At 29.7% G+C, this 23,854-nt stretch overlaps 2 protein-coding genes across 5 annotated transcripts; one reads left to right on the forward strand and one right to left on the reverse strand.

Annotated features, from left to right (window-relative positions):
* The first annotated feature begins 793 nt into the window (after positions 1-793).
* Positions 794-5,144, forward strand: LOC111295120 (zinc finger (MYND type) family protein / programmed cell death 2 C-terminal domain-containing protein). 2 transcript variants are annotated; one of them, XM_022888491.2, is made up of 10 exons: positions 794-1,237; positions 1,359-1,442; positions 1,787-1,920; positions 2,019-2,116; positions 3,146-3,234; positions 3,315-3,429; positions 3,665-3,816; positions 3,899-3,969; positions 4,486-4,600; positions 4,744-5,144. In XM_022888491.2, the coding sequence occupies exons 1-10, from the start codon at positions 989-991 to the stop codon at positions 4,903-4,905; spliced, it is 1,269 nt and encodes a 422-aa protein (XP_022744226.2). In that variant the 5' UTR covers positions 794-988; the 3' UTR covers positions 4,906-5,144. The 2 variants fall into 2 exon arrangements, with proteins under 2 accessions (XP_022744226.2, XP_089599466.1); XM_089743340.1 differs by having other exon boundaries at positions 867-1,237; positions 2,019-2,215.
* Positions 5,145-6,403: 1,259 nt separating this feature from the next.
* Positions 6,404-17,707, reverse strand: LOC111294604 (aspartic proteinase 36-like). Of its 3 annotated transcripts, none has more exons than XM_022888028.2 (10): positions 17,230-17,707; positions 16,524-16,653; positions 16,113-16,360; positions 14,224-14,448; positions 12,688-12,850; positions 12,543-12,616; positions 11,504-11,594; positions 9,785-9,860; positions 7,847-7,918; positions 6,404-6,711 (listed from the first exon to the last, which is right to left on the reverse strand). In XM_022888028.2, the coding sequence occupies exons 1-10, from the start codon at positions 17,466-17,468 to the stop codon at positions 6,560-6,562; spliced, it is 1,470 nt and encodes a 489-aa protein (XP_022743763.1). In that variant the 5' UTR covers positions 17,469-17,707; the 3' UTR covers positions 6,404-6,559. The 3 variants fall into 3 exon arrangements, 2 of the variants coding, with proteins under 2 accessions (XP_022743763.1, XP_089599465.1); XM_089743339.1 differs by having other exon boundaries at positions 6,404-6,751; XR_016327453.1 differs by lacking the exon at positions 6,404-6,711 and adding an exon at positions 10,559-10,737 and having other exon boundaries at positions 7,902-7,918.
* Positions 17,708-23,854: the final 6,147 nt, after the last annotated feature.

Below are 23,854 nucleotides of genomic sequence, written 5' to 3' on the forward strand. Positions count from 1 at the left end.
ACAAACTATTGTCACACTCTTCAAATCATGCAAGGTGGATTATTTTTTTTTTGCTTAAATTTGAGGTGAAAAAGTTTTAAAAATAATTTAATTAAAAAAAGTAAGAATCAACAAATTTAAAATTAAATTAATTGATTTATGCAATATTTTTTTAAAAAAATAATATTTTAATCACTCAATTTTATTATTATTAAAACTACAAATTTTTCGGTTGAACTTGAAAATGCATCTTAATCACTTGAAATCCAAACAAAATTTTTTCAAGAATTAGATTTTAAAAAAAATTTTCAGTTAAAATCAACCCTCTTCTCTTCATTTTAAAAGTTTACATAACGTGATGATTAGAGTGGTTCTAGAGTGTGTTTATAAGAACGTTTGCCTCTAGCATTTTCATTATCACTATCCGTTGGTTTTCTTTTTTTTTTTTTTTTCCTCTTTGATAAAAATATTAAAAAAATTCATGACTTGAAATTTATTAATCATTCAAAATTTTATTAATTTTTTACAATAAATTAAACACTAAAACATTTATTTTTATAAATTGAGTAGGAAAAATTGTTAATTATTTTTATGAAAATAAATGTATAAAGATTCAATTGGATAAAAATAAATATTTAAAAATTTAATTAATTCAAAATAAAAATTACAAAACTTAATTGATTATAATAAATATAAAAAACTTAATTAATTATTAAATTTTTATGTGAAATTTTTATGCCTTTTTTTAATCCCAAAACGACGTGACTTTTGGGTAAAGCCTCTCTATTTATTGTTCTGAAACGACGCAGCTTTACCAAAAACCCATTACTGTAATGAAACGAGTAATGATAAAACCTAAAACTCGTAGAAAAAGCCCTTCTTTCTCCAACCAACCAAGGCTTTTCCATTCCACCGAAACATCTAATCCAAAGTAAAGAGCTCTTTAAGCTCTTTAATTTTAAAAATAGTTTTTTACTTTTAATAATTTTGCTGAAGAATCGAAATCGAGATGGATGTTGATGGCAAGGGAGATTCCATGGAAGAGCTTAATGGCCTCCAAATTACTGCACTTGACGATGATGACGGTGACGAAGAAATTGCTCTAGATGAAGATGATAATGAAGAAGACGAAGACGAAGACGACGACGACGATGATGATGAAGAAGAAGAACCTGTAATTCTTGGGTTTGTGGAAAAGCCTGAACACAACTGGTCTCTTCTTCGTCAACACTTTCCAAGCAAAGCTGGAGGCGTCCCTGTAAACAATTTTTTTGCTTTCCTCTAAAAATGTTTTTCTTCTAACTTTTTTTATTTGAATAAATAAAAAGATTTATATGTATTTGTGGGATGTTTATGATATTGTTAAGTTTTCTCCGTAGGCTTGGTTGGACCCAGATAATTTGCCTTTAGGAACGTCTTGTGTTTGTGATATATGTGGAGAACCCCTGCAATTCGTACTTCAGGTACTTCTTTTTATGCTTTTTTTTTTTTTTTGTTATTTTATGGTGTAATGAAGCAGAGCCAAGGTAATGCTGTGTCAGACGCGAGCTCTAGTTTAGAACTCGAGGCAAATTCGAGTGAATGTTGTATTCTGTTATATATTTTTATTGAATTAAAAAAAAAAAAAAGCAAAAAGCTTGCTACATTTCTGAGCCACTTGGCTTGACTCGTTACTTGAGGTTCCCAAAGGTAAAGCTACTTGATAGTGATAGAGTCGAGTCCGAAGGGCTCACTACTAGTTTGATATTGAAAGATAAGCAGGTGGTGAATTTGATTGTGCTGATTTTAGTCTTGATTGAATTCCTAGGTTTATGCTCCATTAGTTGAAAAAGAGTCAACTTTTCATCGAACATTATTTGTATTCATGTGTCTTTCTATGAATTGTCTACTCCGAGATCAACATGAACAATGGAAGCACCATCCAGATAAGCGATCACGGAGGTATTCCAATCAATATCTGTTTTCTTCTTTTTTTTCCCCTGCCAAGGTTAGTATTTTCAATATGCTTTATGTTTCTGACTATTCATTGTTTTCTCAAGTGTGAAGGTTTTCCGTTGCCAATTGCCTCGTGCTAATCCTTATTATTCAAGTGAACCCCCTAAAGGCAATGCGACTGACAAACCTTTAACCCCTGGAGGTAGCTTTGGGTTCTTATTTTTACAGCTGAATTCTAAATTCAAATTTAATGACTATATTGAAGTTCTTTTGGATACCACATCTAGGTATAAGAATTTAAGTAAGGTTGTGTTCGTGTAAGATTTTATAATCTCAGTATTTAATTTTTTTAAAGGATTGCACAAATTATAATCATGATCTGCTTGATTACAAAGGATGAATTTTGCATTAAGTGCCTTTTCTTGGTGTACAATGTCTTAGTTAGGGCAGTAGTGGAAAGTAAAATGGAAAGACAAGGAAGCGAGAATGCACATCCCTTCTTTTGTTAGGTGGAAGTAGGAGATGGGAGTTTGCTTTCTTCCAAATCCTTAATATTCAGTTCTCCATAATAGGAGAGAAGAAAGAAGCCATCTGCCCTATGAATGTAGTTGTTAAATTTACTTTTAATCCTCAATTTTCTTTTTTGTCAAACAAAGTTGTTTCCTTTCCTCTACTCATTTCTTTTCCCTATCCCTTCCTGCCAACATCATGTATATACGGGAAACTTGAGTTCTATGCTACAAGGTTTTCTATACAGCTCTCTTGACTTGAAGGGGTTTTGATCAATTGATTAAAACAGGGAAGCTTCTTAAATTTTTAATGCAAAGTTTCTTATGACCCATTTTATTACTTCAAAAGGAAAGTGAAATAACAAAGAAGAAAGCTTTTGCCATTTGGAGAGTAACACTTCTCTTGGTGTATCTAAATTCAGTATGCTACTTCTATGAGTTCTCTTGCAATTCATTTCATGTTCTTTTCCTATTTATATTTCTGTTAATTTATTTCATTAAATACTGGTTAAGTTCACATTGTTGTGGGTTTCACTTAATTGCCTTATTCGTGTTTATACGCAATAGATTTTTCCTTACTTGGTATTTCATCTTTGCAATCACTTTGTTCTAAGTGTCAATATTAGCTTCTTGTTCTTTCACTGCATTAGCCAGCTCAAATTGGGTTCATTTATTCCATTTGCACTCATAATGTTTTTTCCCCCCTTGTGTGCATGTTTTAGCTCCACTCTGTAACTGGTGTGGCACCTGGAAAGGAGATAAATTCTGTAGTAGTTGCAAAGTAGCACGATATTGCTCACAAAAGCACCAGGTAGTTAGGGTTTTCAATTGTTACTTATTTTCACTTGTGTGATAAGTCCATGCCGACCCTCCTGTTTTCTTACTTTTCAGGTCATGCACTGGCGCTCTGGTCATAAACTTGAATGTCAACAGCTGAGTCTTTCACCTCAGTTATCCGAGTGCAATGCCTATAATGGTGTAATCACACAAATTAAACCACAAAAAGGCAAGTAAAAACTGATTGTGCCCCTGGGGTATTGAGTTGGAATCAGCTATGAATTTAAATTGGCATGTTAATGGGCAAAGCTTCAGTGCATTTTCTTCTAGGATTAACTTTTCTGTTTAATGAAGTTGTCATGTAGAGAATAGAGATGTACATGTATTTGAACTGCAGAGCCTAGACAAATTATGTTAAGGATCTTTCTGAATTCTCTCTCATTAAAGTTTTTCATTTTAAGCAGTTGCAAGCAAGAGTTTATGGCCAGAGTATGAGATGAAAAATGAACATGAAAGTGAATATGATACAGAGGTATCTGGAGATGATGGACATGTTAATAATTCATTGGTATCGAAGAACAGAATTGAAGACACAATGAAGTCATATAATTTTGAGGTATTGGTTCCTTTACTGTTGTAGTGGCATGTTGTAGATGGTTGTTTGAATCACTTAATTACTCATTTAATTTGTTGTACAGGAGGACGGTGACAAAAAGTGTTGGGCTTCTTTTCAAGTGCGGATAGCCAAGGCTCCTGAACAAGTTTTGAGGTGAGACTGCTTTTTACTGAAACTGGAAATTTTTTTTGACTCCTGTGCACCGTATAACAGTTTAAGAGAAGCCATCACAATTCCAGAAATTACTTGTGAGTTGTAACTCTACCAGTGCTTAGGTTATATAAAAACTATAAAGTACCCATATATCCTACATGACCTTAATATAGAGGATGGCATTGGGAAAAGAGGCAACAACACATGCTTATCTATACATGAGGCCTTCTCTAAATCATCCTGTTTAAAATAGAAAACAAATGAAGTTTATCCCCCCCCCCAAAAAAAAAAAAAAGAAAAAACAAACAAATACTGGATGCTGAAGATATTACATTTAGAAGTACATATCAACACATTTTTACTGACATCGAGTTGATCCCAATTGTGATTCTTTGTTTTTTCTTTGGGTTAATTCCCCTCTGTTCTTTTCATTGATTCAAAGTCCTTGCTATCACTCAGCATACTTGATTTCTCATGTTTCTCATGTTTATTTCTTTCTTTCTTTAACAATAACAGGTATTGTAGGAGTGCTACATCTAAACCACTGTGGCCCATGTTAGGCGGTCGGCCATCCAAGGCTGATATTCCAAGATGCAGCTATTGTGGTGGTGACCTATGTTTTGAATTTCAGGTACTTCGTAATCTTTACCTTAGTAACCTTTTCTTCTCATGGAAGCCAACTGATCTAAAATCAAGTTAAAAAAGGAGTGGAAATCTCTAAAATGAGTTCCACTGCAGCTGTATGTTGATGTCTTTATTCATTTTGTTGTTCAGATCTTGCCTCAGTTGCTTTATTACTTTGGGGTGAAGAACGATGCTGACTCTCTTGACTGGGCAACAATCATGGTGTACACATGCGAAGCCTCTTGTGAAGGTGTTGGTTACAAAGAGGAATTTGCTTGGGTACAATTAAGTACATCTACAAATTTCTCTTGATAGTCTTGTTTGGATTCCCATTTTCTTGTTCTTTTTCCTTTGTTATTTTTTCTTGTTTTCTTTTTTATAAGTTTAGAGAAATTGGGATTTTAGACAAAAATATTTTCGTTCCTAGATGTCTGATTGGTTTTTCAAACAGTATTCTCCTTTTATGGGAGAAAAGATTTTTGTATGTTTTTCCATATTACAGGGAATGCAGATATCGAGAAATGGTCATTCAAGAATATAATATTTACCAAGCTTTGTGTCCTCTATATATATATATATATATATATATATATATATCCTGGCTCTGAATTGCAGAGTAAATAACAAAAACCACACAACAAAAATTTAAGCTGTTCCTATTTTTTTTTTCCAACTTCGATATGGATCACTGATCACCACTTTTGAAGAATTTTCTCAATTCATTTCTTGGATCTGATGATGGCACTCTTGGAAAACTTCTTGGTTGACATGGTTCCCAATAGTTTCAAGATTAGGCTGACAACACGGAGAATTCAGAGAACGCTTCTTAAGAGAAATCCAATCAAGCAAATTAAGTTTTTAAGGTTTTTTTTTCTTAAATACATGATGACTGATGCCATTTTAAACTGGCCAAACAGGCAGTTGTACTTGCAAACAGTCCAAGGTAGCAAATAAAAATGAACTCATTTCAGCCCCATGCACAATGATTTATTCCCTGGCTCTTAGTGATCAACAAAGCAATGGAAGAATTAGAGCAATAACTTATTTTAAACGGCATCAAGAGTTTCTAAAAGATGTTGGCCATAATTAGAAAATAAGAGAATTAATTTTAAGTGATGAGATTCGAATTTAGATTTATTGGATATTATTTTTTAAGATTGATTGCTAATTGATTTAAACTTTAAATTTGTAATAAAAAAAAATTAAACTCTAAATTTGCAATAAAAAATTTACAGCAAAACTTTTCAATCTGATTCTATTTCAAAAAAAAGTTCAATCATTTTTTATGCCTAGATTTCAGGTCCCTATTTTAAGATTATTTGCCAATCTCTGAGTTTAGGCTAATATCAATAAGCCGATCTGCCGATGATATATATCTTAATGAAAAGAAATAAATCAAGATACCTTTATATTTCAGATTCAACGTCCACTACATATGAACTTGATCTGAACTTTATATTGAATTTTATCTATTTATACAGTGCTAAATTGTTGAATAATTTATTTATTTGATTTATTTTATTAAAATTTTTTAAGATTCAGGCTAAATTTATCATTATTTTATGCGTTAACATTAAAATTTACTATTTTATTTTAATTTCAATAACTTTTATCACTGTTTTTTTTTAACGACAATTTTTATAAAAAAAATGCCTATTACACTAATGGAAACGATTTTATCATTCATCAGATACCGATGACCTAAACAAATCGAAAATTTAAAATGAAGACAACTTAATGCAGTTGATATTCCAGAATTGTACGTGGCACTCTGCAGCATGAACTAACAAGTTTATTTGCAGCAAATAAATACAGTTTTCAAAAAAATATATCTTTATAAAATTAATGAAAACGTGAGATCTCTGAGTTGCAAAATAAACAACAAAAAACCAAACATTCTCATTAAAAAAAAAAAAAAAACTATGGTACAACAGAACCAAAGAATGGCTGTACTGGTTGCAACAATCTAAGCTATAGAACTGTGGAGTAAAGCAATTAGTATAGACAATAATGTTAGAATTCCTCCAATTGTCAAACTGGAAGCTGAACCAATATCATGGGCACTAACAGAATACACTGTCCCTGACTGTTCATCCATTACCTTGATGCTTGAAGAGCCTAAAATTAACCACAATAACACATTTTGTAAGCCAATTTCCTGCCACGATGAATTTTTTCACGAAAGTGGTATAAATACAGTAAAAAGACTGGGTAAAAATGGCCACGGGGTTGGCAATGACACTGACTCGACTTGACTTGCAGAAAATGCATATGCTAACATTAATGACAGAAAGAAAATTGTAAGCAAATCGATATGCTTACGAGGACAGTGACAAAAGTGGCGCATGTCATTGTGCAACAAATAGTCCCTCCATTCCCAACTGAATGTCCTTGTTTGACTTGCCATGTACTTTAAAGAAAAAAGCTAACTTAAGGGTTTTCTTATATTAGATGTTATGTTTGGAAAGATGATTTGATAGTGGGTGTAGATTTAGTTATACCATATAAATTATGGGAATGATTATGAGAATGACATGCCGACACTATGTACAAATTAAATAAGATTCAATATACCTATATGTTTAAAAGAATATAAGAAAATGAGTTTCAAATTCATAAATAGCTATAGGTATTTCAAATTTACAACTTAATAAAGATCCAACAAATCCATGAATTTGAGTGTAGAAGTTAATATTTATATGTGCTTTATCGTACAATTTATACTTAATTTGAAATCCAAATCTTTTCTTTTAAATACAAGTTATCAAAGGCAACCTTTTTTTTTTTTTTTTTTAATATTGGTGTTTAATAATTTCTATTGCCAATTTTTTTCGTTTTGAAAATCATAAAAAAAAGTTAATATGAAGTACAAAAAAGCAAGAACCTTCTGTATTAAAAAAAAAAAAGGAAATAATATTATGCTTTGAAAATTCTCAAAATTGAAAGGTGGATATGAAATTCGGAACAAAAAGAAAATTATTACTATTAGTTAACAATTGTTAAACTATAAAAATTAAAAGTAGAGTAAAAATCCAGAAGACCATAGAGGAGATCCCAATATCCTACTACATGAACTATATAATTCACTAAACTACCATATTTAGGAAGTCAATGCAAGCTTGAACATGGAAAATGTAGAAACAGTAAGCAAAACAAATAAATAAATAATTGAGAAACAATAAGCAAAACAAATAAATAAATTATTGAAGAATTCAACCAAAATAATAAAGTTCTTAACATAGAGAGTACTCACAGTTGTATTCAGTCCATCCAATGGTCTGATTTTCAATATCATAAATAACCAACTTATTTGAAAGCACCAAATCTGCATTATAATGAAGTTAAATAAATGAAATTTGGTACCACAACCTTTCACATTAGATTATTCTCCTCTTCATGTCGTAGCACATTAAAAGAAACATACATTAGCCAAAAGAAATAACTGTTATGTTCTTTCCATTTAAACTTCTACTTTTCATCAGTATTCTTCAGAAGATTAAAGCCACCAATCACCAGTCACATAGATGCAGCATGAAGGAACACTAAAATTCACATTTATAGGTTTTGGATTAAGTAGAATTTCAGTCATTCATTGAATGATAAATAACTACAAGTGACGGAGATATACAATTTAAATAAAGAAAGATCTAATATTTAAAAATCATATCTAGAATGACTAGACAGGTAGAAACAAGACCAGATATAATTTGATCATTATGAGCAAATCCAAAATCTTTGTAGATATAGCCAATCATTAGTTTCCAATCGTGGGACGAATTGAATCCGATACATAAATCAGCTAAAAATAGAATAGTAAAAGCTTTTATTGTGTCGCTTAAATTATATAGAAATTCTTAAACCCAAGAGTTAAGAATAATAAGTTCTTTGTTACCCAAAATAGAATAACCATTTAGAATAAAGAAATAGATTAGATTTGTGAAAAGTGCAAAATCATATTGCTATGATCCTCATTGTGCATCTTGATCAATTGGATCGTTTATTTGTGGGTTCTTATACGAAGATTTTGTAGATGTGTTTTCAGGTGGTATTCTTTTATCATTTCATCCAACAGAAGGAGTTCCTCTAATTCTATGAATTGTTCTATAATAATATTTTCTTGAATATCATTCAAAAAAGTTTCGGATTGCCTAGCATTCCACCAATTAGTAATCCAAGATTTCAAACTTTGACTAAATAAGAGAGATCCACCAGGGCAAAAATACTATAGATGCAAGATATAGAAAGAGAATGAATGCTTTCTTTTTTGCCATTTTTTCATCTGTGAATTTTTAATGAACCCATCTCATTCGTTGACTTTATGTGATTTAATCTTTCTATCAAACAAGACTTTCATTATAGTATAAATTATAAGGTAGGGTAAGTTGGGGTGCCAGGAATTATTAGTCAAATATGCCCAAAACCAAAGTTCGTTTGTATCATGGAAAGTGTTTTACATGATGTAAAAAAAGATTCCTATAAACCATACTATGGGAAAAAAAAAATTATGGTTTGTAAAACTCATTTTCTGGTCTTCCCTTTGGAAGGAGAAGTTTAAAGGCTATTATGTCTATGAAGGTGATAGAGTTACGAAGATATTACTTCTGCTGATGGATGACCGACAGGGAAAAAAGGGATAATTAATGATTACTAAAGGTGGCAAATGTGTGGGTTTGAGTCGGATTGTCTATGGGTACGAGTCATCACAGGTCATTTTGAGTTCAAAGTTCTTTGAACTCAGGTCCTTTCGAATTTTGGTTGCTTTTGGTTTATGCTAGTTTCAGGCCACTTAAGATCTTATGTAAGTTCTAACCATTACAGCATGATTTTCGGTTTCTGATCCATTTGGGTTCAGGTTATCTTGAGTTCATATCATTTCAAATTCAGGTTTCTTAGGTTCGGAGCTTTCCTTTCTTAGTTAATGCAAATTGGTTTGTGTTCAGGTTCACGTTTCTTCGGGCAGGTTTTCAAGTTTGGGTTTATTTTGCCACCTATAAAAATTGCCAATTGCAAGGTAAGGTGTTCTGTTAGACTGTTATAGATAAACCTTGAAACTCTTTTTAACATGCGCAATTTAGATCATCAAAGAAGAACATCAGCATAAGATCAACAGAAGCACAAAGACAATGCACATTTATATTTTGCAAGCAAAACGACAAATCAGGTCATAAGTACAAGTAGTTCTAGAAAATACCTCCCAAAAGAATCATATCTTTGCCATCTTTAGATTGCATTCCACTGTTTTGCCAACCAAAACACCAAATATCTTCCTGCAGAAAGCCATGAAGTGATATCTTAATGCAAAACCCACAAAAAATGAAGATTGATACAATAAAGATATTGAAATAAATTATTTAAACCAATTTGACAATTGGCTGCCGACTAATAATTAAAAGATTATGATAATAATAGTAATAATAATTACAAAAAGATTATTCTTTCTGGCCTTGGTAATTTGTTTGAAACTAGAAGAAGTAAAAATCAGATGGAACCACCTTATTTATCAAATATACCAGTTACAGAGAGAAAAACTCCACACAACAAGCTTTGCAGTTGACAATAAGATTATCATGGAACATAAGGCTATTAGTGCATGCTGTCAGCTTATGACAAATAAAAGCCACATTTTTTTTGTACATAGGAGACCGTAGCTTGGGAATAGTGAAAGGGGTTGCAACTGCTGGGGTTTAAACCCGGACCTGCCAAATGCCACCTCATAAGGGTGGAATAGAAGCCACCTTTGGTATGCTTATAAACATTGCTTTTCCTGCTACTTGAGCATTCATGCCACGCCTACTTGTTTGGGATACACAAGGGAAATTACTTTTTGGCAAAATGGCACATAAAATTTCATAATTTTCGACCAAAGAAGAAAAGTAGCAGATATTGTTCACTTATAATATTTCTCACTTCTCATCATACTTTCCACTACTTTTAGTAAACAAAACAAAAGAGAAAAGAACTAAACTTTCAAGTAGCTTTCTCTGCCAAAAACCATCACCATCATCATCCTTGAATGAACCAGTTTTGTTTTCCCTCTCTTTGTCTCCCTCCCTCTGGCTGCTCCCTCACCCAGTCCTCTCTCTTTCCTTGGTAAGTTTGTAGTTTAATGGGTTCTTTTGATGGTATTGTCAATAAAGAATGGACCTACCATGTAGGCATTGTAAGTTAAAAGCTGGCATTCCCAGAAGTGCCAGTACTTGTAGCAATGATAAATTAGGATGTACGATAATAGCAGTTACATAACTTCCAGGTAGGGCGCATTGTCATTAAGGGACTTGGTCAATCAATTTAATTCAATACTTTTCAAAATAAAAACTCAGACAAAGTAATTGGAATTTATTTCTCCACAATTTATATTTTAGTTGAAGGCATAAGCATTCAATAATTTATGGATATGTGAGAAAAGTAATCTACCAAAAGATAGAATTAAATATCACCATAAATAAAACTACTGAAATTACTTCTTGATCAAAATTCAGTGTCAAAAGTAGAAGTATTAAAAGGTAGAAATTTTTTTGGTAGGCCATAACAAAAAAGAGCTAAAGTAAAAGATGTTTACAAAATCATAAAGGTTGATAGAAAGATTAAGAACAGCCATAGAAGTTTACCTAGAAAATCAATGAACTATATATTAAAGATGGAAGTTCTCTCTTATCTTAATGTAGGCACAGAACCCATAATTTATATAAAAAAAATATATTATTAAGATGATAACTATGGTGAGAAACAAATATTTGACCATATGATGAAACTTTATGGGCTATTGGCTAGTATTCTTCATAAAAAAAGCATTCCCTTCGTAAAATGCCTAACTTGATTTGCATCATAATACTTCCAATATCTACATTAAGATATGAGAGAACCATGTTTGTGGATCATAAAATGATTAAAAGAAATAAATTGTACTTACGCGAATTTGAAACAGATAGTCATGGGGATAAACTGTTAAAACAAGGGAATCTTCAAAATGGAACCTTACAGCAGGAAATCCGTTATCAACACTGCAAGAACATCGGAAAGGAAGAAGAAAAAGAACCAGTAAGTCTCAAATAAAAGGTATTGATCAATCCAACACAAGTAACCAGGCCATAAGTTAAAGAAATGAAATTACCAAGGTAAACAGAATATAGATCACAAATTTTCTCTTTCGCTTTTCCCTAGTAGAATATCAATAACAATTTTCAAAGATGTTTCGGCTCATGAAGAAGGCAACATATAATAATCCCTCCTTTCCTCGTAAGATTTCTCATAAGCAAGAAAGAACAACAGTTGAGAAAGAAAACAAGAAACAACTGTGAAGTAAAAATGTGCTCTTGACATACAGGTCACAACCACATGATACATCTTTTTGATAAGAGTAGGATGAAATATCTAATTATCACTAATTAGAATTTTGTAATGTTTCTCTAACTCATTAGAGATTCCAAGCTAGAACAACATTTTATGGTAATTTTGGTTGTTCAAATTAAGAAAAAATTGCAGTAAACTTATGCCTTCTCATCTCTCTACTTCTTGCTCTTAGAAAAAATCAGGCTTGTAAACGCAGAATATTCAACTTCTTAATTATTTTTTCTTAGAGCTACATCCTAGGTCAAATGCATTTTCCTTAGTGGTAGTATTAGGAAATATTAGTTAACAATACTTTCAATTTGGAATTGAATCCAAATGAGATATCTATCAGTTTCAAAGACTAGAGATAAAGTCAGCAAAACAAGTCATAAAACACCAGTATTATTGAAGAAAAATATTTTTATATAGTAGCAAGAAAATTAAATCATAACTGTTTATTGATCAAATTAATGTAAATGTGGGGAAAAATATAAAAAAAATTTTAGAACATCAGAAGTTAAAAGCATAGAATTCGCATTGTGTTATTATCCATAACACAGACAAATGATACGCATTCCTGACATATATGCCAGAGAGTACAATTGCATCAAGTGGCTTACTTAGATCCAAACTGAAAACAAGCAAATTGGCCCTCTATGGTATGCAATGTCAGTCCAGGCTGCGTGGAGACAATCTAATTGACAGAAAGAACGTGATTAGTGGCAGATAATGTCAAAATCAAAGTAAGGTAAGAGTAATACTTACCTTAGACATTAGTGGTTCATAAATTGCGGATGGAAGATATGCTAAGGTTGTACCACTATCAACTATTGTTCCTTTTTGATCTCCATTGGCAAAAATATCACTTGGAAGATTTAGTAGAGCATCACCAACCTCAACTGCCTTCATTACAACATTGTAATGTGACCTAAGAGTGAAATGGTTAAATTTGTCATTCATGATCTACTAAAATATTTTATTACTACAGCCTGAAAGAATCACAGCATTTATAATGTTTCTTAAGGATGAGATACACCAGAAATTATTTATACGGTATAGATCAATGAAAAGATCCTTACACAATTTTATACATGATCTCTCCCGCTTGTTCACATGTCAATCAAATTAATTGATGATCCATTACTAGGTTAATTTAAAAAAAGAAAAAGAAAATAAATTAACCATGACTAAATTAAAAAGTAATGCTCTAGGAAAAGTTATTTCCTAAGGAGAAAGAAGTATTCATGTACGTTATTTTCCTTGCTTACTTGAAATATCTTGATCAAGTCACTTTGATGCATGCTGTTTTTCTCCCTTTTCTTGGGGATGCAGAAGCAAAAAATTAAATTACACATTACCATAGCAGTTATATAGTACAACACTAACTGCAATAGTAAGTCTTTGTTTCAGTAGTTTTTTTTTTTCCCCTTTTTGGGTTATTTTCTTTAAGGTTGCATTTTAGAACTTGAATTTGAAAGAAGGGATTTGGATTTCAAATTTAGTATAAAGGCTAAAATACTATATAAGGCTCCGAACTTTCTCTCTTTTCTTAAATAAGCCCATTTTCTATGATTTGCACCTAAATAAGCCCTTATGTTGATAAAAAATGTCACGTTTCACATGACCTTAACGGTCATTGATCAACTAGTTATCTTCTGCACACATGGACTTCTATTGGCTTTCCTGTCGTGGTGAAATTGATTGAGTGGAAAAATCTTCCGCCTGAGATGTGGTCATTCCAGTCAGCCAATTTCACCACGTCAAAAAAGGCCACATCATCTACCACGGATGCAAAGGATGTCAATTGACGATAAGCCTAATGGCCATTAAGTTTATGTATCATGTGACATCTTTTTGTCAACTTAAGGGTTTATCTACAAAAAAATCATAAAATAGGAGCTTATATGGACAACAAAAAGATAAAGTTTTTTTTTTTTTTGAGAAATTTGGGATGTTCAGGGGCATATTTTGTTTATAGTATTAATTGGGAGATAAAACATATCTAAAAATGACTCTCATGATTATTAATTAATAAAAAATTCAAGGATTTACAGGATCTCCAATTAGTGGTAATTTAAAATACCCATATGAATTTATGAATTTTAATAGCACCTTCTTATACCCTTTCAAATACAAACCCTTTCAAAAACAAAGGTATATGGAATCTTAACTAATTTTTACATAGTGTATGCATTTCATCTTCACAATTTCACCCCAATGAGAAAATTTTAAATTATAAGTCATCAGTTATAAATATCATACATATTGAAGAAACTAAGAAATTAAAGATAGATAACTTACTGGTTCGGGACCATAGGTGTTGTATTCACTTTTGGTGATACCACTTCACCAATTGCAAAGATTCCACCTCCATCTATATTATCCAAACAGTGAGCAAACATTTTTTTCACTTTTCCAGCCGCAGCTAGTTGTGAAATCATAGATGAATTTGCTTGTCCGAATCCAAGTATCCCATCTAGTGCTTCACTTGATGAACCTAATTCCCCAGATTGTTTAGCACCGCACCTAACCAGAAAATGGAAATTCTAATTTTTTGAAATTTATAAATTACATAAATAACCAAAAGTGCATATCAACAGCAGTGCAGTTAAAGATGCTTCCAATGACAAAGTTTGTTCCACCCCTCCAACCAATACACATCAAGAAACTGAGCCCATCTCTCAAATCATACCTCTAAAGATTTATTTTATTTAATTAATTAATTTATTTTTTTTTGGGGGGGGGGGGGAGGTTCCAACAACATGTTGAAGAACTAGCAGAGAAAGAAAAGGACGAGCACCAAAAATACAGGAAAAGGTGAACAGAATTTTAAGATAATCAACCAGATTGACTCAGTCCAAACTAATGCAAGTAACCAATAAGCAAGAGAAGAAAGAGGAGGGAGGAAGATTAGCTGAATAAAAACAAGACCTCATTCAGTATTTCTTGCAATCGAGGTACCACAAACGTGGAGGAATTTATACACTGTAGGAACTGATGCACACCATATTTTAATTAATCGGTAATTAAATTTGATAGTGCAAATACAGTCTTGTTTAAAGAAGTTGGTGAAACAATAAAAAATAAATAAAATTGCATAGGCTATCTGCAACATCTTTAACCCCCATTTTCTTCCTGTCTAGTAATATTTTAACCTAAGACAAAACTGATATTTTACCACACCGAGGAACAGTGGTTTCTTATATTACAGCCAAACACTTAGGGAGGACTAAAAACAACCTTTGTATGATATAGTTTGTGACAAGATTGCTCAACAAATCTATGAATATTTGAATAATGTTAGACTGTGAGCACCAAAGTGAAACCACCCATCTATTTGCACATAATAGATTTATCTAGGATAGAAAATGGTTAGAAACAGATGTTCCTAGGTCAAGTAACGAATGAAAGCCAGCTTCAAAGACAAGGCCATGCTCAAGCGAATTACTAAACATTTAGGTAGTGTTTGGTTTTAAAAAATAGAGGCCTTTTTAGTTTTCATTTTCTTGGAAAATGAAAAACAAAAGTGAAAATGTATTTGGCAATTGAAAATAAAAACAAGTTTTTAGGAAACAAAAATGAAAATGAAAACACATGATACTAATTACTTTTTAGCTTGCGTTTTGCAAGTTAAGAAGTTGACCCATATTTGAACACTTTTTGAAGCCATTAATTAATAAATATACATTTATAATTAGAAGCCATAATATTAATTATTTTCATAACTGCTTCTTTTTTGTCTCTAAATATACTTGGCATCGTGAATTATTTATAATCTCTTTTGTCTCTTTTCAATCAAACAGTCAAACCCCTTTTACAATTATTAAACAAAGTTGAAAAGTTTAAAATCATCGATAATATCATTGAATATTTTATTTATTTCTTTAATCATTCTTTTTGTAAAAAAAAATTGTACACTAATATCAACCATATTTTGCTATTTTGCATTTTAGAAAACAAATTTTGTTTTTGTTCACTAAATACATTTTCTATAAAACAAAAAAATAGAGAACAAAAACTGCTTTCCAGAAAATAAAAATAAAACAGAAAAACATTTTCTCAAACCAAACAAGCCTTTAGTTTTTTAATAGACCAACCATCATTATAAGGGCCATTTTCATGAACAAGGTGCAGAAGCAACAATGACAGTAAAGTAAAATATGTCCTGTAAAATCAGAATTCCAACTAACCCGAATACAACAGTCCCATTCATAGATCTAGTCTGAAGGTTTCCAGTCACCTGCTGGAGTTGTATGACATCCTTTACAAAGTATCCAGCCGTTGAGCTTCCATCACCATAAACAACACTATATTGACACTGAAGATTGGGTTTGCAACCAGGGAGTGGACCATCATATGTTGAAGAACAAAACTCTTGATCACAATAAACCAGGCTTGAATTGAAGGACTTCGTTGGATCATATAGTGTTAATTCTATCTGCAATAGAATAATTAAAACAATAAATGTCTTCTCAACAAAAGTTTATCATAATTCCAAAGAACACAACAACCACAAATTTACACTATGACATAATACTTGTGACTGTTACATATCTGATAAAATCTACAGAGATTAATATCAAATTACAGAAAGAACATACACCAAGGTCACTTTTTGTGGGGCACTTGTCACATCCAGCACAATTCACCCATAGAATGTCACTTCCAGTATCAACTTGCACATAATAGTCCTTTGATGGATTTCCTAATCCTATTTTAGCAAAATAAAGCCTGAAAAAAATTTAAGAAAATGAAGAAAAAATTTAGCAACCTAATATATAGCAAAAGCAAACTGTTATCCAAACAAAATAAAAGCCTCTTCCTTATATATCCAATAGAGCAAGTCAGCTGAATGTTAAGCTAACATTAGCTGAAGCAAGCTGCTTTTCAAATAACCTAGCTTTAAAATTTTATATGTATATGATGGAATTTGAGAGCAATTAAGCATATAAACAATGGTACATGGAATTTAAACAGCTGAATTTTATACTACATAAAGATGAAACTAATTCAATACAGTTGACCCTCCAAAGAAAAAAAAATTAATCCTTTTTGGCAGTAATTGGATCTCATAACGATCATCACAGAGAAAACATCAAAATTCAGCCAAACCGAATTTCTTTTGAAAAGGAAGAGAAAAAATAACAATTCCCTTCACCTGAAGAATTCCTTCAAATATACATATAAAAAAAAAAAAAGGCACAAATATTTACATATATAACCAAAAATAATTCATAAAAGCAATAACCCAACAAAGAAATATAAACTTTTAAACATAGAAAATATATTCAAAATGAAAAAACTAACCCAGTTTCAGAAGGCTGTCCGTTGCCACCTAAAGGGAGATCGATATCAACAGTAGAGAGAAGTCTACCATGACGACGGATATCATGAGCTCTCAATGCACTTAAATTCTTTCCTTTACCTGCAAATTTATGTTTTACATCAAAAGTAACCACGTTTCCGACACTACAACAACCAAATTCACCCACCACCGTCACCGCCACCGTCACAACCGCCAACGCCAATCTCCTTAGATCCGTCATCCTTCACAATTACAAACAACCTCTCCCTCTCTCTGTCTCTTAAACTTTCAAAACTTTTTTTTTTTTGGTTTTGATTTTTAAAAAAAAGGGTTTTTCCGGGTTTTGGTTTTCTATTTCAAAGAAGATTTAAAGAATGTAAACGTTGAGAGAGATACAGAGAGAGAGAGAGAGGAGTCAAAGGCAGAGGAGGCGTAGGCCAAAACCCATGAACAAGGAAAAAAGTAAAGAAATGCGAATGCGCGTTTTCAATGGCAAACGACACGTCTTATTTGCAAGGGCACGAGGAGTCCAAGCCAAATTTGGGAAAGAAACGTCGCTCGTTTTTCTTGCTTTGTCACGTTCTTTTTTTTTTTTTTTCATTGTTTTGTACTTGGGAGGTGACGTACGAGTTTCAATTTTTAAAGATATGTATTATCCCTTCTTTATTTATATCTTTGAAAGAAAATTATTTTAAACGTTAATTTTTTTTGAAATATTATATATCGAGTTTTAGGTGCTATAAGCAAAGTTAAAATTTTAATTAATATATTATATTTCAAGTTTAATTTAAGTAATATATAAAATTATTTTCAAAAATAATTTTTAATAAATTTAAAATGTAAATCTTATTCTTAAATTTTAATTTTTTATTTATAAGAATAATTGAAACATATCTTATTACATATATTGATGAAAAATAATAATTACTATTTGATTTTATTTTTAATTTTTAAAAACTTTACTTTTTACGTATAGAATAAAAATTTATCATTTAAATATCTTAATTTCGTTTGGTTATTAATTTTTTTTAGTTGCTTTTCACTTTTAAAAATAGAAGAAAAGGAAAGTGTGTTTATATTAAAAAAATAAATAATTATTTTATAAATTAAATTTTAAAATTGTTTTTAAGAGAAAATTTTTATCTTATATAAAATAATTATTTTAGTAGTGAGTTAAATTTTTGTTATTTATTTTTGTTAAAATTTTACACGAGCCTTTTTTCTTTTGGGTCTCCAGTTTCTAATAATTCTATATCAAAACAAATAATAAGTAACAACTAAATACAACCAATCTATTAAAAATATTTTAATATTATATTTTAACGTATAGTTAATAATATAACAAGTCCAATTACTTAAAAAAAAAAAAAAAAACCAACATTTGCCCTCATTTATTAAAATATTTTTGAAATTAAAATTTCGGACAAATAATTTTTTAAAAATTTTAAATTGAAAACTTTCGAATCATTTTTTTTAATTTTAAGTCCATATGATTTCACAAAAATGACAATGAAAGTTGATTAAATTTAACCCAAAAATAAATAATAAAAACGAACATTTAATTTGAAGCGAAAAAAGTACATGATAGTAATTTTAAAAAGAAATTGTTCTTTTTGGTTATTTATCCTTTTTTTTTCTTTTTGGATTTGGGGTTTCTCTATCTCCACAAGTCTTCTTTTCTTAATGTTTTCGTTTTTCTGTTCTTTTCTTCTGTTTTGATTTGGCTCTTTTTCCTTTCGTGTCATGTGCTTCGCCAATTGGCAAAAGTCTTCTTTTTCAAGCCACCGTCCTATTTTTAGGACTTTGACTTCCAATATCGACGGTTATAATTTTTTCTTAAGTCCCATTTGGAAGTTAAAGATCAATTATTTTCATTCTTTCATAAAGTCAATATTATGACCCCAAAATGAAATATATTACAATTTTTTTCATGCTAAAATCTTAAATCACTTGCCATTTTTATCAAAAACATTTCATGAATCTTTTTTATACCATAGTATAAATCTTAGTTTAATCTTATTAAATTACTTCTTATTTTTTCCTTTTTCAATGTGAATAATATGTGAGTTCATTTTTATAACAACAAATGAATTTTTAAAATTCACAAAAAATGTTAGAAGATTATCGCATATCATTTGACATTTTATATAAATATATTATTTTTTAAAAATATATAATAATACGATATGTGGCAACAGAGTTTTAAAAATATCATAATAGGATAAATTTTTAAAATTCACAAAATAATTGTTTAAATAAAATTATATTGATATGAGTTGTTGTCGTGAAGTTTTACCCCTAGTAATTTTCTGTGTGCTTTGTAATCATCAAAATGTTTATCGTCATTAGACTTAAGTCTTTATCGTTCACGGTGGATCGATTATATCAAAAGTGGTCATCTTTTTCAATGAACTGGTTTTGGTTTTGATTTTTTTTTTATGAAAAGTAAAATACAAGAAAAATAGTCCTATTCAATAGCTTTCTCTTTATTATTAAAGGTGACAAAATAATTTATATTTAACATATTTTAATCCATCCTATTTAATAGTATTAGGCTTTTTTTTTTAAAAAATTAAAAGTTAAATCAGATTTTTTCTAAAGATAGGTTTGGATCATAATCGGCTTTTAGGTGATACTATCCCGATTTGATCTAAATATATTTTTTATTATTTATTTAATTATATATATTATATTAATAAAATTATTATTTAATATTTTAATTTAAAATATTAACTTAATAAAAATTATTTTATAAATATTATATTAAATTAAAAAATTTAAATTAATTTTGAATTGAAACAGTATAATTTATAAATATATGAGTCGATTGAAATATAAAAAAATAATATTTTAATATCAAATTTAAATATAAATATTAAAAATTTTGATTCAACGAAAACCTAATTCCACTTGACTCATTATGATCCCTATTCTTGACTAGATTCACGAAGTTTCGTCATTATTTGAGACAATTTTAGTCTAAGTGGTTGTAATAAGTGGAAGTTGATCAAGTCAAAATTTATCACAAATAATAAAAATAATTATAATTATGTAAAAAAAAATTATTTATTTAATTTTGGTGGCTTGTAATTTGTAAAAATAAAATAATAGTATTGATTGGTCCTGTTTTATTTCGGTCAAAACTTATTTAAATGAAGCGATAGTTTATTAATACTTTTTCGAGTATCTTATTATGTACTAATACTTTATCTAAAAGAATAAATTTTAATTTGGTCCGCAAATTTTAAATGTTTGGATGTGCCGTCACTGAGCCCGCCTTTAAACGGAGAGTTTAATGTAAGTTTAATAATATTCTTTTTCGATTTATTTATCCGTTCATCCAATAAAGATGGTAGTTGCTCTTATTTTGACAAAATTATTAGATTTGATAATTAAAAATATGATAATATGATATAAATATAAAATATAAAAATAATATAAATTAAAATTTTAATAATTATTATATTTAAATTTAATAAAATTAAAAGTATATATTTTATATTTTTGTATTGATATAAATTATAACACGTAATTTTTATATAAAACATAATTTTAATACATAAATTTTAATATTTTATATAACACCATATATATGAATTATCATATCTAAAAATAATTATATAGTATTATTAAAAGGATAACAAAATTATCTTACAGTACCCTTTGGTTAACTTCCACTCATAACAAATTATAATAGTTTTTTGTCTTTTTTCTTTTATAAAAAATGTTGACTCGCAAATAATGAAAGAGAAAGATAAAGCAAATTGTGGAAGGTAGGTTTGATTTTTTTTGTTTTTAAATTTAGAAATGGTTTCTTTTATTTTTAAATGTTCGATTGGAAGTAGTTCATGCAGCTGGCAAATGAATTGGTCACACAATACCTTAATTTCTAGGGTACATAGGCTATGGGATCATTGCAAATCTGACCAAATCAGCATTAATAGAAAAAAATTAAATTAAATTAATCAAATCCAAAAGAATACAAATTTAATTCATGAAAATTTTAAATATAAAAGACGAAAACAGAATTAAACTGTTCCAACAATTAGTAAAGGTAATCTCAATCTTCATTTTATAATTCAAACAATTTCATCTACTTTAAATCCATATGATAATATTTAACATTTACAATCTCTTTCTTTATTTCGGAATTATAATTTTTTATTAAAAAAAAAAACTTATTTGTTCAAAGGATAACTTCTAAAAAGTTAATTAAATTAATAAATTATTTATATTCTTGTTTTTGTGAAACTTGGGAACCAATCCCTTTTTCACCAACAACAATGAAATTTGAATATATTCTCAAGGAATATCATAAGTTCATAACTAGTGAAAGTAGTTCTTAGTCCGATGCGATTTGGTTTGGAACATGACTAAAAGACAGCACAGATATTCCTAACAAAGATGTCAATTACAATTTAATTTTATTTTATACTAGAATGAATTATTATATAAATTATAAAAGAATTACTCCCTCTTTCATTGTATTTATCGTCAAAATGAACTGTATTATATAATATTATATAGCTAAACCAATAGCCGAATACTTCCGAGAAGGTCATTCTCTCTTCTCTTCTCTTTCTTTCTTTCTTTCTAGTTAATTCTTAGGTTTGTTTTGGTGCAGAATGTTATGCCCCAAGGCATTGCCTGCTTTCTTGATTCTTTTAGAATTTTCAATATATGATAACAAAAAGTAATAAACAAGAGATGTGGTGTTGTACGCTTTGATTGTTCATTGTTTATAAATAATTTATTATATATTTGAAATGGTCAATTCCCATACAAATATAATTAATCAATCCACACCAACAATAATTGGTGAATTAGGTGTTAAATGACGATGATGCTTTTATTTTAGTGATAAGGATCAAGTTTGAAATTTTGAGGTCAGAAATTTAATAAATTATTCGTGTTTGCAGGAGTTCTTTTATTTATCGTATTTATGATAATTTCTTATATTTTAGTGAAAATGTCAATTTGGTTCAAATGCATTAATTTCAATAGGGCAATTACCTTTATTTTTTACGATTTTTTTTTATTTTCGTTCAAATGTAAACAGTATTCAAATTGTTTACTTTTGTTCAAACAGTATTTAATAGAGCAATTAAAATGCTGTTTGTCAACTTAAAAATTAAAATGCTGTTTGTCAACTCAAAAATTAAAGTGTATGGGAAAAAAGAATCTATTCTACTCGTAATCTACTCCTAAACTAATCTAACCGACTAGTCTTTCTAATCTCTTATCCCAACCTGCATGAATAACATGCGATTAATTTGAGCATGATCCTTGTGCTTCAAGTTCAACCAAATCACAATGCATAAAATGGCCAAGTCAGCGACTTCTTTGTAGCTCAATTGGAGAGAAAAAACCGCTCATCTACAGCTGGTCATTCTCTTCATCTTCTATTGCAACTACTTGGCTCTTTACTACTTATTTGGCTTGGAACTTTGGTTTGAGCTAGCTTCATGGCTTAGGCAGCTTCTGGATCTCTTCATGACTCATTCAAGGCTTGAAATTTAGCTCACAACTTCCTCTTAAGCTCAGCTACACAACCAGCAACTCATTATCCTCAATAGGTTCTGCCATTAGTTTTCATTTGCTTTATTGTGCTAAATTGTTCCAATTTTTGTCCAAATGTAACCATAATTGTTCCATTTTCTTTTATTTAATCAAATTAGCTACGTATAAGAATATTATCCAATTTAAAAGTATTTTTGAATGAAATTGTTAAAAACAAAAAGCAAAATTAACCCACGAAACATTATGATAATTTATAAAATAGAGAATTATCAGTAACAAGATATGAAAGTAAATATTTTGATCCATCAAATTCTAATTGTTTTAGGATGGATTTGGAGCATAAATGTATAATAAGATAGAATAAGATGATATTATAATTGGTATTAGATTAAATAATATTATACTATCAAGTGTTTAATATATACAATGATTACGATAGGATAAGTTATTTATTAATCAAATTATCTTCATCAAAATTTATATAATTTTAAAGTATTTACGTAACTTTTAAGAGTATAATAAGATATGTAAGTTCAATCTTATGGATTAAAAATAATCCTCTCCACTTTAAGAGGATTAAATCATTCAATGTCAAAAGGATGATTAATCATTTTTACAATTTAACTCATTTCCTTAGATACAAATAAAATATAATATAAGATAATTTTTATCTTATTCTATTAACAATCTTATACATCAAATATGATCTTAGAGATATAGATAAATTAATGAAGATGATGCACAAAGAGTACAGTCTGGCAACATAGAATGTAATCAAAAAGCTCCTTTCATTGATTTTGTGCTTGAACTGAAGTTTGAAGATCTTAAGGTTTTCAAAATAATGTATGCTGACTATATGCAGTAAGGGAAATATTTAAATTAAGTAAATGAAGAAAGATAAATTCAGGGTTATAATGCCCAAGGTTGCAGGTGAACTATCATTCGCTCATGGTGCAATAATTGCAAGAAATTTGTGGTGAAAACATATCAAAGAGATCACTCATGCAAGTCCGTCTCAAAAAATAAAAAAGTGACCATAGCTATGATTATAACGAGATATGGTAAGGAAATTAATGCTATGCTTTTGATTAAGCTTAGGCATCAATT

The sequence above is a fragment of the Durio zibethinus genome, chromosome 14 (assembly GCF_047325235.1).
Source record: "Durio zibethinus cultivar Kanyao isolate XHJ-2024 chromosome 14, ASM4732523v1, whole genome shotgun sequence".
NCBI classification, from domain to species: Eukaryota; Viridiplantae; Streptophyta; class Magnoliopsida; order Malvales; family Malvaceae; genus Durio; species Durio zibethinus.

Coding starts and splice junctions, on each gene's coding strand:
- LOC111295120 (XM_089743340.1), top strand. CDS start 989: ATGGATGTTGATGGCAAGGGAGATTCCATGGAAGAGCTTAATGGCCTC. Junction 3,235..3,314: donor ATTGCTCACAAAAGCACCAG/GTAGTTAGGGTT, acceptor CTTACTTTTCAG/GTCATGCACTGGCGCTCTGG. Junction 3,970..4,485: donor GCTCCTGAACAAGTTTTGAG/GTGAGACTGCTT, acceptor TAACAATAACAG/GTATTGTAGGAGTGCTACAT.
- LOC111294604 (XM_022888028.2), bottom strand. CDS start 17,468: ATGACGGATCTAAGGAGATTGGCGTTGGCGGTTGTGACGGTGGCGGTG. Junction 16,654..17,229: donor GGACAGCCTTCTGAAACTGG/GTTAGTTTTTTC, acceptor AATTTTTTTCAG/GCTTTATTTTGCTAAAATAG. Junction 6,712..7,846: donor TGGATGGACTGAATACAACT/GTGAGTACTCTC, acceptor GGTTAATTTTAG/GCTCTTCAAGCATCAAGGTA.